Source organism: Ochotona curzoniae, unplaced genomic scaffold, assembly GCF_017591425.1.
Source record: "Ochotona curzoniae isolate NIBS_2020 unplaced genomic scaffold, NIBS_Ocur_1.0 contig_3819, whole genome shotgun sequence".
NCBI classification, from domain to species: domain Eukaryota; kingdom Metazoa; phylum Chordata; class Mammalia; order Lagomorpha; family Ochotonidae; genus Ochotona; species Ochotona curzoniae.
In genome coordinates, this window is record NW_024466004.1 from 1,429,690 (window position 1) to 1,448,253 (window position 18,564).

General features: G+C 44.7%; 1 protein-coding gene across 4 annotated transcripts in view; it reads left to right on the forward strand.

Annotated features, from left to right (window-relative positions):
- ANKS1A (ankyrin repeat and sterile alpha motif domain containing 1A) overlaps nucleotides 1–18,564 on the forward strand; it is a 189,451-nt gene that overhangs the window by 95,279 nt on the left and 75,608 nt on the right. For all 4 annotated transcript variants that reach the window (XM_040983230.1, XM_040983228.1, XM_040983229.1 and 1 more), the window contains 7 exons: nucleotides 681–977; nucleotides 1,706–1,781; nucleotides 2,117–2,218; nucleotides 2,319–2,420; nucleotides 3,731–3,927; nucleotides 7,857–7,949; nucleotides 13,621–13,741. In XM_040983230.1, the coding sequence (XP_040839164.1) occupies nucleotides 681–977; nucleotides 1,706–1,781; nucleotides 2,117–2,218; nucleotides 2,319–2,420; nucleotides 3,731–3,927; nucleotides 7,857–7,949; nucleotides 13,621–13,741 (988 nt within the window). The remainder of the gene's footprint in view (nucleotides 1–680; nucleotides 978–1,705; nucleotides 1,782–2,116; nucleotides 2,219–2,318; nucleotides 2,421–3,730; nucleotides 3,928–7,856; nucleotides 7,950–13,620; nucleotides 13,742–18,564) is intronic.

Genomic DNA, 18,564 nt, shown 5'->3' on the forward strand with positions numbered 1-18,564 from the left:
TGTTTGGATAGAGTAGATCCTGCATGCATTGACTGGTGCAGGTTCCTGGAGCAGGCACATTGCAGCACCAGGTGCCTTGTTCCTCTGTGACTAAACCCAGGTGTTTGCCTCTCCTGAAGTGGCTTGTTGGCTGATACCTTCAGAGTGATTTTAGGTGCTCTGTTCTGTTACTCTCATTGTTGGCTGATTGATTTGCATGCAAGAAGCTTTACCAATGGCTAAATTTTCTTTTTAAAAAAAAGCTTATATGTAAGGCAATGAATGGTTGGCAAGTCTAGAATCAGAACCACAGAGTTGAATAAGTATGAAACGTTGTAAAACCAGTGAAGTTTAAAATGAAACAGTGGCAATAATATTACTGGTATTCATCTGTGCCAGCACTTCTGCAAAATGCCTGTCATGTCTCCTTACAATCTGGAGACGGTTTCTTCATGGCACACAGGAAACTACATGTTTGGGAGAGGGCATCTCACCCTCCTGCAGTAAATGGAGGGAAAGGAGGAATTGAGAACAGCCATGCCTGTTTCCACAGGAGCATGCCTGGCTTCTGACTTTTGTTAGTTCCCAAGTATTGCTGCTGTCTTTTTCATTTAAATTTCAGTGGTTTTACACGTGATATCCTGGTCTGATGCCAATCTGCCAGCTTCCTTTCTGATGTAATCTGCTTGTTAACTCTTTAGAACCACGACAATGAGACAGCCCTGCACTGCGCAGCACAGTACGGCCACACGGAGGTGGTGAAGGTGCTGCTGGAGGAGCTCACGGATCCTACCATGCGCAACAACAAATTTGAGACGCCCCTGGACCTGGCTGCGCTCTACGGGCGCTTGGAGGTGGTGAAGATGCTCCTCAACGCACACCCCAACCTCCTGAGCTGCAACACTAAGAAGCACACCCCTCTGCACTTGGCAGCAAGGAACGGCCACAAAGCTGTGGTCCAGGTCCTCCTGGATGCTGGCATGGATAGCAACTACCAGGTAGCAGGGCAGCCACCTCTCCCACCCTCAAAAAGGAGGCACAAGGACCATGCTTCTGGGCTGTGTTCTTACTCAGCACGTTTCCCATCACATTTCAGACGCTTCCATTTGTTGATTTGTTTTGAATGTGAAACTCTAGGAACAGTTGAACTCCACCAGTGAGTCTATTATTTTTCTTTTTCTTTTCAGGGTGTAATCTGAATCATCATTAAACCCTGAAAAGATGTGCTTATAAAACTTTCAACATTTGATAGGTTTCATTATCTTCTTATACCAGTGTTCCCACTGCCACCAGTTAGGACCTGCATGATCTCAGTGGGATGCTGCCACCAGGAGCCTCAGGCTTTGGCTCTGCTGTCAGCCTTCCCATCCAGACGAAGGGTTCCTTAAGGTTTGCACTGGCCAAAGCACATTTGAAGCAAAGGGGATTGTACTTTGCTTCGGATTATTCTTCCCACTCCTGAGGATTTTTACCAGTGGGTGGCTCTAGGAACACCTGCTTGCTTTATTCCCCTGTGGCCTGCTGGTGGCATACAAATAACCTTGAGATGTGGATCATGGTTGTGGCTTTGAAATCCATACAAGAAGAACTGGAAAGATAATGACAGAGGGTGTTGTGTGGTTTGTTTTGTTTTCCTGTCCCTTCTTGTCCACGTCCCGTTGGTCGTGGAATGCCATGCCAAACTGTCCCGATGACATCCTGCTCTGCGCTCTCGTTTGCTTTCCAGACGGAGATGGGCAGTGCTTTGCATGAGGCTGCTTTGTTTGGCAAGACCGATGTGGTGCAAATCCTGCTGGCTGCAGGTGAGAGGTCGGCAGCGCTCTTGTCTACACAGCACGACGGGGTTGAGATTCTTTTCCCTACAGCCTCCTCTGAGGAGATGTTTGCTGGCTGCATTTGAGTGTGTGTGTGTGTGTGTGTGTGTTTGTATGTGTGTCTTTGTGTGTGTGTGTGTGTGTGTGTGTCTGTACTGGTTGCTTACAAGTGTGTAACTTGTTTCTGAATAGCTGGATTAAATGACTTTGGATAAAAACTGTTGTTTGTGCCACTGGGAGCCTTAGCTGTCCTGGGATTTGATGCTCTTCAAGGCTGGCTTGAATGTGCTCATTCCCCTGGTCCTCCTGGTGTGCCTCTCTAGGAATTGATGTCAACATAAAGGATAACCGGGGACTGACTGCTCTAGACACTGTCCGGGAACTGCCTTCTCAAAAGAGCCAGCAGATAGCAGCGCTTATCCAAGGTATCAGTCCATCTCCCTTGGCTGGGTGACCAAGCTTGCACTAACTGAATCGCAGCATTTGTATTTGATGAAACTTTTTCTTTTAAATTTTTCCATGCAGAACACATGACTGGAAAAAGAAGTGCAAAAGAGATAGATAAAACCCCCACAGCCCTGCCGCCTCTTATCTCCAGTTTGGATTCCATGTCACAGAAGTCTCAAGGTAAGGCAGCTCTTCTCGGCCAAGGAACACATTATTGGGCAGAATAAACTTATTTTCAAAAACCATTTTGTGGGACTGTGAGTACCTAGGACATTTATATTCATTTGAATATCATATCATATTCATTTTCCTCCCTGTATGAAGTTTTGTTGGACCGGACTTAGACCTTGAATGTTGGGCTGCTGCTTTCCTATTTGATTTCATGCTCTATTTCGACAACTAGTTCCATGAGATCTGTTCTGGGGCATGTAATAGAGTCATCTCAGGATTTCCAAGGAACCTTCTTTTCTTGATACACATTCTAGTGCCTTGTGCACAGATGGCCCACAGTAAATTTACAGTGATTGTCATCTACTTGTTAGGGGTGTGTGTGTGTGTGTGTGTGTGAGAGAGAGAGAGAGAGAGAGAGAGAGACTTTGGTAATGTATCATTTGGCCAACGGCTGCTGTAGATGCTATCTTAGGCAGCTCAGACAGTCTGTCATCGGCCAGGCTCTATGTTTTCAGGTTTGTTGAGCAATCTCCTGGTACTTGATAAGATGAATGACAGATACAAAGACTGACACCTTCCCCCATGTACAAATCACAATATAGAAGGCTCGAGAAACAACAGAAGGTCAAAATCAACAGTGGAAGGGAGCTTTCCAGAGGATGACAGAGAGAAGAGGGTTAAGGGGAGCCCGTTGTGGATGTACTGTGGATTTCCTGTCTCCCTCTTGTCCTCTGGTGTGCCCTTTTTTTCTGTGACCTCATAATCTGCTGGTAATAGGATTAGTAGTTGGCTCAGCCCTTAGCTTTCAACGAGTTTACATTTATAGGTCCGATTATTTGCAGGCAACCCAGGGTTGACTGGTCTGGGACAGTAACTTCCCAGAATCACAGATTGAGATTCCAGGGTCTCTGAGGTTGGTAGTTGTCTAGCAATGTGTTGGATCTTCTGCACAGTGCTTCCATCTCAAAGGCATTACAGGATGACTGAAGTTTTCCTATCAAATGTTGTTATGCTTTATGGTTAAGTTTATACTCTCATGGTGTTGAGATATTTGAGGGCATTTTATTGTTTTGGGAGGTATCCTTTAGATGGCAAGGGGTTTCCATACTGCAATAGAGAAGAATCTGTTCAGCTCTCAGGTATGAAGAGCAGCTGAAACTATCACTGTCCCTGGAACAGAGCAGCCATTCTCCTGCCTGGATGGGCGTCTCATGGCACTTGTCATGTTCAGGTTGCTGGAGAGGCTGTGAGTTGGTGCAGTAATTAGAATCTAGGATCATGCTTCCATTTTAGTAACTTCTCTTACTCGCCCTCCTCAGGGGACCTGGAGAAAGCAGTGACTGAACTGATCATCGATTTTGACACCAGTGCTGAAGAGGAGGGTCCCTACGAGGCACTGTACAATGCTGTGTCCTGCCATTCCTTGGACAGCATGGCCAGTGGGCGATCATCCGACCGGGACTCCACGAACAAGGAGGCTGAGGCCCCAGGAGTGAGCACTGCTGCAGTGAGGCCTGTATGTGCTCAGGGCCCTCCTTTTCCAAGGCGGGGGGTGGGGTGGGTGGCTGACAGGCTGCTCCGTGCTTCGGTGGGGTGGGGAGGGTGGCACTGGTAGGGGTGTGTCTCAGTGCCTCCTCACTGGGCAGAGGCCTGGGTCTCACTCAGTCTGCTCTTCATACAGCTCTGCCATTTCTGTCATGCCCAGGGTACTTAAAGCCATGGGTCTCAGTTTGAGGAAGAATGGCAGTTTTTCTCATTTCATCATAATCAGTTTGCATCTTTCCATTACTTCAGTGGTTTTAGAACAAATGAAACGTTTTATCTCTGTGTATCCTTAGTGCTGCTTCTGTCTTTGGGGTCTTGGCTACTATGTATGCTGTTTATTTTCTCTCTGGAGAGCGGAACAGTGCAGTGGAAGCAGCTCACTGAATTGAGTTCCTGTCTGTGTGTGTGTTCACTTGCCATTTGCCCTCAAGGAATTATACATTTGGATTGTTTCCAGTTCTGTCATTTGGTCATCAGGACCTTAGCAAGCCTTAGTCAGACGTATTTACATTCCTATTTTATCCAATTATGGGGCCTCACCTGTTGATGGGAACAGCTTTGACTGTTTTCTTTCTGCCAGTCAGCCTGCTTGTCTTCCTGCTCCTTTCCTCGTGCGTCGTTTCTCCTTCTGGCCTTGCACATGTTCTCAATATTCCTGACTTCCTTTCCCCTCCCACCGTGTTGCGTTGTCCGCTGAGGCCTGAGTCACCCGTCTCACTGATCTCCTTCTGTGCTGCCAGGCATAGTAGTGTAAGGGTCTGAGCGCTCCTGTTTGTTGAGCTGGCCATAGCTCTAACAGTGCTCACCCTAACTTTGAGACCTCTTGTCAGGTATGATCTTTCCTCCTTTTGGAAAGACTGGTCTCTCCTTTCTGGCACATGGCCATTTTGCTGATCTCTTGCCTATTTGGTAATCATGCTTGGCTCAGGGTGGGTGCTGGGAATAACCTGATACTTCTTATGCTGTTCTTTTTTTGTTAGGCTCTTTACTATACCTCGTCCAAAATAGTGCCAACATTTCAGTATAGTTATTGGAAAGGTCGGCCAGGTATGGTCACCCTCCAGAGCAGATGATGCTAAGAACTGTGAGAGGTGAGAATAGGTGCACGGACTCAACTCCCACAGCCGAACACCTCTCTAGGCACTGGTTTTCCTTCATCTCTTTGGCTTTTCAGCACAAATGAATTAAGAAGCCCAGCTGTGTTTAGAAAAAAAAAAAGGCCTTGCTTTCAAGGGTGCTTACAGATGATACCCATTAGGGGGAGCTGGAGCCTTTGCAAGAAGCAGCACAGGGTTCCTGAAATGAACAATGGAGGTCTGTGATTGATTCACAAACTCTGTATCCCATCCTGCCCTAAGAACCTGGCCCAGTATGGTCTTAAGTAGGCACTGAGGCTTCTGGGGTGCCTGTTTGTTATTTTTACTGATGGATGTTGTAGTTGTACTGTCTTCCTGGCCCTTGGGAATTAACTGTGGCTGAGGGACTGCTCTATATCTTGGTAACATGTAGATGATGTATACAGATCAGCATTATACTTCCAGCCCCCTGTCCAAAGTTTTCATGTTAGAATGAAGAGGCACATGGGGCCAGCATATTGGCTCAACTGGTTAATCCTTCCCCTCCAAACACCACATCCAATATGGGTGCCAGTTCGTGTCCCAGCTGCTTCACTCCCCATCCAGCTCCCTGTTTGTGACCTGGGAAATCATTAGAGGACAGCCCAAGGCTTTGGGACCCTGCACCCACATGGGAGCCCTGGAAGAAGCTCCTGGCTCCTGGCTCCTGGCTTTGGATTGGCTCAGCTGCGGTCATTGAGGCACTTGGGGAATGAATCAGCAGATGAAAGATTTTTCTCTCTGTTTCTCCTTCTCTCTGTAAATCTGACTTTACTTTCCAATAAAAATGAATAAATCTTTTTTTAAAAAAAAAGTGCTTTGGGGCTGGTGCTGTGTCTAAACTAGTTAAGCCGACACCTGCAATGCCAGTAATCCTTATGGGCACTGACCGGTATCCCAGCTGCTCTACTTCCAGTCTAGCTCTCTGCTAATGTTCCTGGAAAAGCAACAGAGATTGCCCAAGTTTTTGGGCCCCTGCACCCATGTGGTAGAACCAGATACAACTCTTGGTTCTTGGCTTCTTCTTGGCCCAGTCCTGGCCATCGCAGCCATTTGGGGTGTAAATTAGTAGATAGAAGATCTCTCTGTAACTCTTTTGAATAAATAAATAATTCTCTTTATTTTTTTTTTTAATGAAGGAAAAAGAGGTGCATAGGTACTTCTGCTTTCTGATGTCCCTCGTGGTCACTGCTTCACAGAAGGTGGTGTCCAGGCCTTTGCAGCTTTGTAGGAAGGATTCTATGGAGGGTCTTTTTTTGGGGGGAGGTCTTAAGATTGGTTTACTGGTGGAGGATGTGAACCTGCTCCTTTAGCTGTGTCCTGCCTTATGAGGTGGTCCTTGGATAAGGCTTGTGCTGCCACATTTCTATACCAAAGAAGGGTGGAAAAATGGGATGCAGTGATAAAAGTGCATTTCAGTGTTCAGACTGGCTGTGAAGCTGTTGCCGTTGGAGCCAGACGGAAGCCTAAGAGTATGAGAATGACCTATATGATTTGAGTGCAAAAAAACTTGTTTAACAAAGGGGTCATGAATACCAAATGCCATCTCTGGTGGTTCTTCAACCATAAGAAGCATGTTTCCTTAAAGGTTTCTCTGAGGTTCTCTCATTACTCAACATTTTCCTCTGTCTTGGCTTTCTGAAATACTCCTATTTGGGCAACCTGGTAAACTAACTACAAGCCAGGGAATTATCAGGCCTCTTAATCACTTTGGTAACAACACTGGTTATCCAGCATGGCCAGGGCTGTGGCATACAAGGTGTGATGACAGATCTCCCCTCAACCTTGAACTGTTAGCTTTCCTTCACCACGATCATTCTGTGTGTTCGTGAAATTGTCTACCCATGATCTGAAGAATCTGGTATCTGCTCTTCAGTGATGTAAATACTGCCACTCTAGGGCAGGATTTGGCAAACTAGAGCCCACAGGTAGCTAACTGTTTTGGTACATAAAGTTTTATTGTAACATGGCCAAGTGTATTCATTTATATACAAGTATTGTGTGGCTGCTTTTGTCCTGCAGTGGTGGAGTTAATCTCAGAGCCCAACATATTTACTGTGGCCCTTTGAGAAAAATCTTGCCAATCCTGGTTCAGGAGCAGACAGCTTTTCCTCTTGAATTGTTTTTAAATGTTATGAATAGGTTTTTCCTTTTTAAAAAGGGTGTAAATGAATAGAGCTTTCATTTACTATTGGAATATAATACTTAGTATTGATGGAAGTGACCGAGCATTTGAACTTTTGCTGATTGTAGTATAGACCAACATTAGAGTGTTTTAAATGTGATCCAGAAGTGATGTTTTTGTCCTTGATTATTTTCCTCATTACTTCCTCGACAACTTTGGTTTGTTAAGACTGTTTCACAACTTGATTCTTCTGATCTAGTGTTTCGTTTCTTTTTTTTTTTTTTTTAAGAGTAGGCAATGTTGAGCCAGTAGTTTTCCTACACTGAAGTTTTATGGATTGGTATTTTGAGGGGCATTTTCTAAGAAGGCAGTTAAGTGTTTTTAGTGTTGGCATTTCTCACTGGGATCTAGGGTATAAATCAGGTGTATGTGATCACTGCAATAAACATCAAAAACTGCAGAGCATGCTAATTGTGTTGGGGGGGCAGTTTGTGTGCTGGGGTCTGCATCTGTTCAGAGATTGCATCTTAACTTGAGTCTCTCTGGGGAATTTCTTTACCTTATTCTTTTTCATTTCCAAGGGCTGAGATAAGAGTAAACCAACAAATGAGTTACTTGGAAACGAGATGGTGGAATACTTGCTTGATTTCTCTCTTGCAGAGGGAGCGACCCCCGCCTCCAGCAAAGCCCCCACCTGATGAAGAAGAGGAAGACAACCTGGATAAGAAGTATTTTACTTTGGCAGTTTCTGAGGTAGAGAGGGCTGAGGGCTTTTTTTTTTAATGACTTGTATCATCGTTGCAGGGTTTTTGACCCCGAATACAGCAGCAACCTCAATTCTTGTCTTGCAAGAAAGAAGAATTTTCATGTGGACACAGTTTTAGTTTTAAAGCAAGATTTATTAGAAAAGCTGAGAAGAGAGACTCCCGTCCTAGTGACGGGAGGGGGTTTTTAAAAGCAAAAAGAATGCCCTAGTGCTCTGCCATAGTGGCAGGAGGACAAGAACCCGTATTAATGGTGGGGAATGCACCTTTTAAAGGTTTACCTCAAAGATGTTTCTCCATGAACAAAGAAAATTCCTGGTTTCCATGGCACCTGGCCTTGGGACAAAAGGCCACAAAGGTGGCAGACATAGGACATTCTAGGCCTTAGGCATATGTGTATTCCTTCTTCCTACTCTCCTTTCAGTGGTAAAGAGATCAGCCTGAGGCCCTCCCACACATTGGCTGATACTTCAGGTGGGGAATTGATATGCCAGTTGCACCCTTGTCCCTTGGCAGAGATGTGCTCTGGTGAATCTAAGACATGGTGGGGAAAATACCCTTCTATATTTGAGAAAAAAAAATCACTTGGGGACCCAGAATACCCTAACTGCCTACCACCCAGTCTAACTCCTCTCTCACTACCACCCAGTCTAACTCCTCTCTCATCATGAGACTTTGCTTTTTCATTTTCTTATCAACTTTCTGGATTGTGAGTAGTAATCTGGAAGATGACCTTTCAAACTGATTAACATGTGTAACATTTACATATATTTATCGTTATTTGTCCCTCTCTAGCTGATAAGCCCATTGTTGATTGGGGTTCCAGGTGGAATACAAAACACGTGAAGTTTCTCCTGACTCTAGTTAGCAGAATAGTCTCACTTTTTTGCTTTGATACCTGTATTGTTTTTGGATACAAAAAATGTGATTATACTGTTTGCTAGTCTGTGTCCCGTGACAGTCCAGATGTTCTAGTCTTGGGTGGTTCTACCCCAGACTTCTTATTTCTTTTTTGCATTTTTTGTTCATTTCACATGCAGCAAATTGTGTCCCAGGACAAACAAATTGTGAATACTCATTTAGTACAGAAAATGAGTTGTATGGGATGGGTAAGCAGAACAACCGGAGAAGGTAATTTGAAAAGAATAATCTGCTTTTTAAAAAATTAAATTTTATTACGTCCAGATAACTCAGTCTTCTCACTTAGGTATGTGAAGAAAATTATACTTTCCTTGATCTTTTATCTTCAAAATGCTCTTCTAATGTCTTTTACCATATTGGGAATGCTTATTGTCTACTTATTCAAAATATTATATAATTGTACTTGCTACTTTGTAGCTCATTCAGTTCCCTATCATTTTTTAATTAAAAAAAAAATCGGTAAATATCAGAGGTAAATCTCATTATGTTGTCCCTGAAAGTTAGAATAATTTTTTTTTAACAGTATTGCTGTGAACCAATTGTTTTTTTATTCACAATAAATGCATGGAAGCAGACGAAAAGCCTAAGTTAAACAAAATGTGAAATACAAAGAAGCCCTTTTAAAGATGTAAAAATCTAATTGTTGGAGATAGGGAAAGATGTCTATGCTTGGTGTAAATTCTGTCCATGTTTTAATTACAAAATATTCCTTATTATGTCTCAACTTAGAGTCTAGAACTGCGCTGCTAGTGTATACATGGGCGCGCAGCAAACACTCGCACATGTAAGTTGAGCTTGCTTCCCAAGGACAAGCCTGGGATGTGCAGCATGTCCAGCTGGGCCTCTGTAAATGCCCTGTGCCACCTGTTTAGTCCAACTTCAGTTTAGCTTCCTACTGCCCAAGGAAATGCCGGATAACTAGGTCTTTCTTTTTTGCCCGAGGTTTTCTAAAGCAGACAGTTTGGTAGTAACATGATCTCAAAAGTTTTGAAAGACAAAGATCTCCATATTGCTTTCCGAGATGGGAAACTCTGAGGTGTAGCTTCTAGAACTGATGTCTGAATAGTCTAGAATACCAGATCAAGTGGAACAGCACAGTCAGTCAGTATTTGAAGACCATGAGACCCGTGAGTTTGCTTATTTACTGGTGATTGTGATTACCTGGATGAATCAGGCAGATGTTAGTCTAGTGTGTGCTGTGAATGAGCAGATCTTTTACAAAAATCTTTTGAAGTTTGTGTTCTTCTCCTCTTTGTTTCCCTTACTGTCAAAACTTTAATAAGCATAAACCTCATGTCTCAGGAGACACTGGCTTAGTCAAGCTTCAAGTCTCTGTTCCTGAGCTTTGCTGTCACCAGATGACCTGGAGGAGACTGTAAGGGAAGCTGGGGTATGCCTGGCTCTGGAGAGCTTACCAGAGTGGTAATTGATTGTGAAACTGGCTTCAGCATTGCAGATGCATGTGTGCGCACATGCACATGCCTTTAAGATATTTTTGCCTCACAGCAGGAGCTGCCAGCTGCCCAAGAATGGACTCTGGTCTTGTCTCGCTTTAGTTGCGCTAAATGTTCATGGAGGATGCAGCTGCCCACACCCCAGCTGAGCATTCGCTGACTATAGTTAGGTAGCAACTACCTATAGTTTTGCTCAGAAAAACTTTCCACATAGCAGAGAAAAAAAACATATATTTTTTTCAGCTTTGATTTATTGCCAACCCTGGAGGAAAGGACAAAAAAGATTAAGAAGTAAGTTAGTAAAGAGCAGAATCCTTTCTGTTGAAAATCAGTTATTGCCTTATTCACTGTGACAGAGTTTTTTTTTTTTTTTTTTTTTAAAGTGTTCACTGCTTTATTGTGAGCTCTTATTCCCATAGCTCTAGGGTCCGGCTGACACCAAGAGGAAAGTTGACTTATTCAATGTCTGGATGTGAGTAGAGGATCCTGATTAGATATCTGAAGGCAAAATCAGGAGTTCTAAAACAGAAAAATTGAGAGCCAGGAAAAAAAAAAGTGAAAGCAGTGTGCCCCAGAATCACAAGGAGCTGAATCATACGGCCATGGATTGGCTGAGTTCTGTTTGTATTCTTGGACAGGTTCCTGATCTTCTCAAGGAAACTGATTTTGTCACCTAAAGTGCAGGGCCTGAAATCAGGTGCTCGGTAGCTGTGCCTTGGGAAGGTTAGAGTTCCTTCCAGAGCTGAGATGGGCTGGCTGTCTGCTGCCAGTAATCTTGCACAAGAGCCAGGTGCAGGGTGAATGCAGATCCACTGGACTTGGTTTTCCAGGTGGAAGTTACCAGCCTCATCCTGCTTGAGAATACAAGATGCTGCAGGCCTGGCGCCCACACTGGCAGTTAGCTCTGGGGAAGCATGTCTGGGGCTCTGTAAGAGTTCTTACTGTGTGTAAAACTGGGGTTTCCAGGACTTGTATAACTGATGGTTCTGGGTATGTGAACCTTCAGAACACAAACTCCTGTCTGTAAGTAAACCCTGAGGTCTTAGGGAATTACACAGTGAAAACTGCCTAATGGTCCCTTCTTTGTTTCTTTCATTGCATTCCTAGGACTAAATAACAGAAGCAAATGGCTTGTGGTAATGAAATGGCTTTTAGTTTCCACGTGGCTTGTAGTAGTTAAGTAGAGGCTCCTGTGGTGCTTAGCAGAATTTACTGAAGAGGCCATTATTCTGCCTGTTAACAAACAGGAGTCTCCTGTTGTTCAAGACTGCTGGAGTTCTCCTTTCGTTAGACAGGAGCATAGCTCACTGTGTCTTGTTAATAAACAGGAGTCCCATGTTGCCTAAGACTGTAGGAGTCCTCCTTCATTAGACAGGAGCACAGTGAGCTGTGCCTTCTGGAAGCAAAATCCTGATGAGTCCCAGTGGTTGGTGGGCCATGTTGGTGTAGGAGGAGGCTTCTGTGTGTGCCATGATGAATCCTAGTGGTTGGTGAGCCATATGGATGTAGGAGGAGCTTTTTGTGTGTGCTGCAGAATGGATTTTGAAGGGTACCGTTATTTGTCAGGAACAATTTGGAACTCCCCTGACAGCCTTATTTGTGATGCTTTCCTTGTCCTATTCAAACTGCTCAAGCAGGGATTTTGTGCTTGGGTTTGCCCTTGTAGTGATTATTCATCATTTGCCTGTGAAACATATTGGGTTCTTCAGACAGATGAGCCAGAATCATCTTTCAAAGCAAAGGTCTCTATTTTTTCTGCCACTGCGATTGTAGTACACTAGTTATGGCATTTCTGGCTTGGTTTGAGGGAAGGCGTGGCTGCTCCGTGCCATGACCTGCTGTGGTAATGAAATGAACCAGGCTCTCAGCTGACCAAAGCCACCCATTTGGCGGGTGCCAGAGCCAGCTGTGATTGTTTCATTAGAGACAGTTGGCTGCCTGGGTTAGGGATTCCTCAGTAGACTTTCTCCACTGAAATTCATACTTCCTGGCCATTTGATTTTTCCGAACAGAGATTGGTAGAAGTAATTTCAAATTGTGTAGGCACCCATGAATGTACTACTCAGAAGCTAGCTTTAGGGAAATTCCATCTTTTAATGCCAGGGCCTGAGCAGAAAGACAGTTCATGAGACAGACCATTTTGTTCCTAGTAAATGTTGCATGTTGAGGGTCAGTCTGGTTAGCTCTTGAGAAGATGGGAAAAATTGCAGCGTTTTGATAGTGTTAGGAAAGCAGCATGAAGAGGGACAGCCTGTAAGATGCAGCATGGCCACAAATCGTTGAGGAAACAGGAAAGATCTTGTGGAACATGGAGATGGGAGAGGCAAAGGGAAGAAGGAACTTGGAACCTATTCATCTTGTCTTCTCTGTTAAGATTTATTTAAATTTATTTGGAAATTAGAATTATAGAGAAGAGGGAAAAAGATCTATCTTCCAACTACTGATTCACTCCCCAGATGACTGCCGTGACCAATTCCAGGTGCCAAGAGTTTCTGAATCTTCCTTGTGGATGGCAGGGGTCCAGATACTTGGGTTTTCCTCTGCTGCTTTTCCCAGGCACATTAGCAGTGAGCTGGATGAGAAGTGGATCTTCCGGGATTCACACTGGTATCCATTTAGGTATACCACTGGTATACCAGTGTGGCAGGTGGTAGCCTTACCTGTTGTGCCACAGTGCTAGCCACTTATTGATCATTTTGAAGAGATATTATGAGGAAAGGAAAGGGCAGCATTCTAGTCCAAAGCCACTGAAGTCCGAGGTGTAGATGTCAACTTGTAAGTAATTTGATACCTTGTGATATTTGAATTACTCACTTTTCCCGTCCTCCCTTCCTCTCCTGTGAAAGATGAATCAGAAGCCTTACATTTGTTAATATTTATTTTATTTTTATTGGAAAGTCAGATTCACAGAGAGAAGGAGGGACAGAGAAAAATCTTCCATCTACTGGTTTAGTCCCTAAATGTCCATAACGTCCACAATGGCCGAAGCTGAGCTGATCCAAAGCCAGGAGCCAGGAGCTTCTTCCAGGTCTCCTACATGGGTGTAGGCTCCCAAGGCTTTGGGCCATCCTCGGCTGCTTTCCCAGGTCACAAGTAGGGAGCTGGATGGAAAGTAGGGCAACTGGGACATGAACCGGCAACCACATGGGATCCCGGTACATGCAAGGTGAGGACTTTAGCCACTAGGTTACTGCACTTGACCCATTAACCTTACATTTGTTCAGCACCACCAGAATTAGTGTTTAGTCATTTGCACAAGAAGTACCGGGTGTTTCTCTTCCTTAGGTCCTGGCCGCGAGACCTAGGATTCAGGGGAGTGGAGCCAGGGAAGAAGACGAGCACCCATACGAGCTGTTGTTAACAGCGGAGACCAAGAAGCTGGTGTCAGTGGACAATAAAGTCAAAGGTACAGCCCTCACACCTGGAAGAACAACTGGCAAAAGGGGTTTTAAAGTTTGCTATCTTTGTTGGGAAGGGAAGAAGCCATAGCTGTGACACTGTCTGGGCTGGGGCATTTGGGTTTGCAGCAGTCTGGGGATGTGGGTGTTTGCATCATGGCCTTTCATTTTCAGTTCTTGGACTATATTCCTGGGTTGGTTGGCCATACTGTGCAGCTGGTGAAGTAAAGAAAAGGTTAGGGCAGAGTAGGCGGTAACTGTGGGAGGAGAGACTGTCAGAATCTGGTCCAGGGTCTCCAGTCACAAGCCCACAAGTTAGTGCTGCGGAAAAGCAAGTTCAGCCACTCAGTCCCTTTTGGGTTCAGGCTGACGGTACAGACTGCTTCTGAGTCCTGACCTCAGAGCGGCGCACTCCGAGGGAGGGGCCCGTGATTGGCTGCCACCCTGTAACTAGAGTGCTCTGTCGCCTTGGCCTACTTTCCTGGCCTCTGCACAAGTTGGCCTCCTCTGTGAGGGAGTGAGTGCCGCAGGACCGAGATCCAGGCTGCCAGTGTAAATGCAGTCACAGCAGAGGTGAGGGAACACTGCTGGGGGATCCGTGTTGAACCAGAGGGGTAGCGCGGGTGGCACAGCCATTTGCAGGAAGCCCTGCAGCCTTGCCCGGCTCACTGTGATTTGCAGGTACTAGGTTGTTTGTGGTATATTCATGTCTCTTTTGGCTTCTAAAATAATGCATGGTTCAGGTAAGCTGGGGTTGATGAGAGGGTTTCCTTTAAAATGCCCTTTGCTAGACATGCCAGGGGTCAGGGGGTGGTGAAGAGGTGTGTGCCTAAGTCAGTGATATTGTAGGCCTTGTTTGTAATAGTTCTGGTTAAAAGATTTGCTTCCTGGCATGCAGAATCTTTGTGGTTATTTCTGTAGTAGTTTTTGGATTGGTTTGACATTTTATGGTTTCTACTTAGAGCTTTTTTTTTTTAAGTTTTTAATTTAAATACAGTAAAATTAATGATTTTCATGTGCAGGTCTGAGTTTCAGCAAATATATACACTTGTGTAGCTGCCACCATGATCAAAATATAGAGCAATTTGATCTCAGCAAAAAACTTTTCTCATATTTTTTTTCATCAACCCTTCCCCTTCCTCATCGATGGTAAACACTGCCTTGATTGTCCCAACCACTTTGCCTTTTACAGGATGTAATCTACACAGACTCGAACCACAAGTGCCTTCTTTTGAGTCTGACCCTTCTCACTTAGCATAATAAATTTGAAATTCATCTGTGTTGTTACATATTTCGATGGTTTGTTTCTTTTCATTGCTGAATAATATTCTATTGTGTGGACGTACTGTAGTTTACTGCTTAGCTGAGGGACATTAGGGTCATTTTTGGCAGTGGTAAATAAAGTAATTATAAAAGTAAATTATAATCTGCTTGCAGATTTTTGCATTGACCTAAGTTTTCAGTTCGCTAAATAGCCTAGGAATGGGATCACTGGGTCTAAGAAAATAAAATTTCAGCTTTATAAGAAACTTGCAAACAATTTCCCAGAGTAGTTGTATCATTTTATGGTTCCATCTGTAACAGGCGAGCGTTCTCCTTGCAGTATATTCCCACCACTAATTATTGTCAGGTTTTTAAAAATGTTAACCATTCTAGAAGTAGTTACAGAGAGTGATTTCATTATAGATTTATAATTTGTGTTTGTGTAATGAATAATGGTGGTGCACATCTGAGTTAGAGGGAGAGACAGAAAACAAGAGAGAAAATTTCTGTCTACTGGTTTACTCCCAAATGACTGTAATGGTGAGAGTTGGACCAGGCTGAAACCTGGAGCCTGGAACTTGTCCTCTCACATGGGTATTGGGGCTCAAAAACTTGGGCCATCTTTGGCTGATTTTCCATGTGCATTAGCTGGAAGCTGGTTGGGAATCAGAGCACCTGGGACTTGAACCGGTACCCATGTGGGATGCCAGTATCACATGCAGCAGCTATACTGGCTATGCCGCAATGCCAGCCTCATTTTTTTTTTAAGATTTATTTATTTTTTATTGGAAAGGCCATAGATTCAGCGAGAAGGAGAGACAGAGAGGACAATCTTCCATCCACTAGTTCACTGTTCAAATGGCCATAATGGCCAGAAATGAGTTCATTTGAAGCCAGGAATCAGGAGCTTCCTCCAGGTCTCCCATCTGGGTTCAGGTCCCAAGGCTTTGGGCTGTCCTCTGCTTTTTTCCCAGCCACAAGCAGGGAGCTGGATGGGAAGTGGGGCAGCGGGACAGGAACCTGTGCCCATCTGGGATCTCCATGCATACAAGATAACATTAGCCACTAGACTACCTTACTGGGCCCATGCCAGCTCCATTATTTTTAAACAGCCTTTGGGAAAAAATTTAGTAGACACGTAGTAATGGTTCACATTTATTCCTTTACAAAATATAATGAAGTGTCTCCAAATCTTCAGCTTGGTTTTAAAAATTAGATTGTTTTCTTATGTTTGAATCTTCAGCTTTTTATATTTTGGACATAAGTTCTTTTCAGGTATATAATCATGTTCTGGTCTGTGACTTGTCTTTTTACATCGTTATAGTTCCTTACTTGTTCTTCATCTTGATGCTCAACTTATTCTTTTTATTTAGCAGGAAAAGTCATAATTTTGCCCTGTATTCTAGAAATATTATGGCTTTAGGTTTTATATTTAAATCTATGATTCATTGTGAGTTTTTACATGTAGTGTGACTAAATTCAGATTCCTTTGGGTGTGGGGATATGACTGTCCAGTTGTTTCAGCACTGATTGGTGAAAAGACTGTTCTTTCTCCGTCGACTTGAACTTAAAGCTTTGTTATTGTTTTCCAGAATAGTTTCAATATTTTAATTCCTTTGGTCTTTCTATAAGAATTTTAAATCAGCTTTTTTTTTTTTCTCTTAGGTGTTTTTAAAAGGCAGAGTTATAGAGAGGGGAATGACAGAAATGACAGTAAGAAACATAGTCCAACTACTGGGTCATTCCACAGATGGCCTCAATGGCCATGGCTGGGCCAGGCCAAAACCAGGAGCCTGGGGCTCAGTTGGGTTTCCCATGCAAGTGACAGGGATCCAAATACTGGCCCATCCAGTTGCTTTCCATTTGCATTAGAAGGAAAAGCAAGTTCAACCACCCAACAACAAGAACCAGAATGGGTGAAGGCTGGTCAGGAAAAGCCACTGTTCCTGCTAGGACAGGAGGTACTAAGTAGGGCTGGCCAATGGACCCACTAGTGTGTGCGAGATCTGGCATTGAGAGTGTTTCTGATGGAGTAGCTTGGGAGCTCCTCTGTCAGGACAGAAATCACTGCAGGCAAGTGTAACAACCAAGACAGGAGCAATCCAGACCAGGCCAGGATACGGTACACACAGGTATACATTTGGCTAAGGTGTGGGTCATGTCAGGCTGGACCAGTTCATATCACCTGTTGGCAAATCTGAGATCCAGAATGGTGTATGGTTCATGCTGGGTTTTGCTGCAGTACCAGCTAGTCCACATTAGGGCTGTGATTGGCCTAGCTTGGCTGGGCTAGGTTGTAGCCCCGACCAGCATGAGCTGTACTTGAAGATAGGCCAGATCTGACCAAGCTACTGGCAGATGCCGAGGTGAGGTGGGCCTTGACAGACTGGGCTGCAGTACCCCCAGTCAGCACACGTGAGACCTGGGGTGTAGGGGCGATCCAAGTTGCAGGGGCCCCTGCTGGTCCAGTACTTCTACTGGTGAGCTTGAGAACTGGGATGGGGCAGATCAGGCCAGGCTGGGCTGACTGTACCTTCTAATGCATGCATAAGCCAGAGTGGGTGTGGGTAGGTTGGGCTTTGCTACAGCATCAGCTGGCAGATGCTGGCATGCGGGGCAAATTTCTAAACATCAGAACCACCTGGAGTATACAAGGTGTGGGAGTAGGGAAACTGTCTCTTCCACTGGTGAGCCTGAGAACTAGGACTAGGGGCAGGCATGGCTAGACGGATGGTGGCATCCATTAGCACATGTGTGGACTTGAGAGTGGGACTAGTTGGGTTGTACTAGGGTTCAGTGCCCATGAACATGTACAAGAGCTAGATGGGATGTTGGACAGACAGAACAAGTCTACTCTACAACCTGACAAGCACAGGAACCAGGGCAGGGGGTGGGCCTGGCGGAGGATATTGCGAGTTACTCCAACTAGGCTGCAGCTCCCACTGGTTCGTGTGAAGGCTGAGTGTGTGGTGGGCAGGATTGGGATGGATTGCAACACTCTTGGTTTGCATAGAAACAGGGCTGGAGATGGAATTGACCCAGCTGTTGCAACTACTAGTTTGTGCTTAGGCCACTTTGAGTGATGGACTGTGTCAGACCCTGTATTGGCAAGCACACACCAGAATCAGGTCTGGGATCACCTCAGATGAAGTTTATGTGGGGATCCCACAACTGAATTGCTGGATTCATAACCCCAACGATGGAGAGAATTGCAGGTTCCATAATCTGATCATGGAGTGCATGTATCCGAGCTCGGCCTCTTAAGTGGCTCAGGCGGAGCAATGGACAGCATGTCCAGTTGCACATGGAGGACATGGCAGTGCATTGGAGGCTGCAGAGGACACCTGGTACCATAACAAAGGATGGAGAACAGAACAAATCAGTCAACTACCTACCCCAGCTAAGAGTTGCCAGTGAATACCTGGGCAAACGGAGACTTTAAGGTGGACTGTATCAGTCAGTGGATTCTGGAGAGATTGGGATTGTTATTGTAGTGGTGGGATTGACAGTAATTCAGAAGTGCTGAATTGTCAGAATCTCTTGAGCAGGACCTTTGGAGCATGCCCCA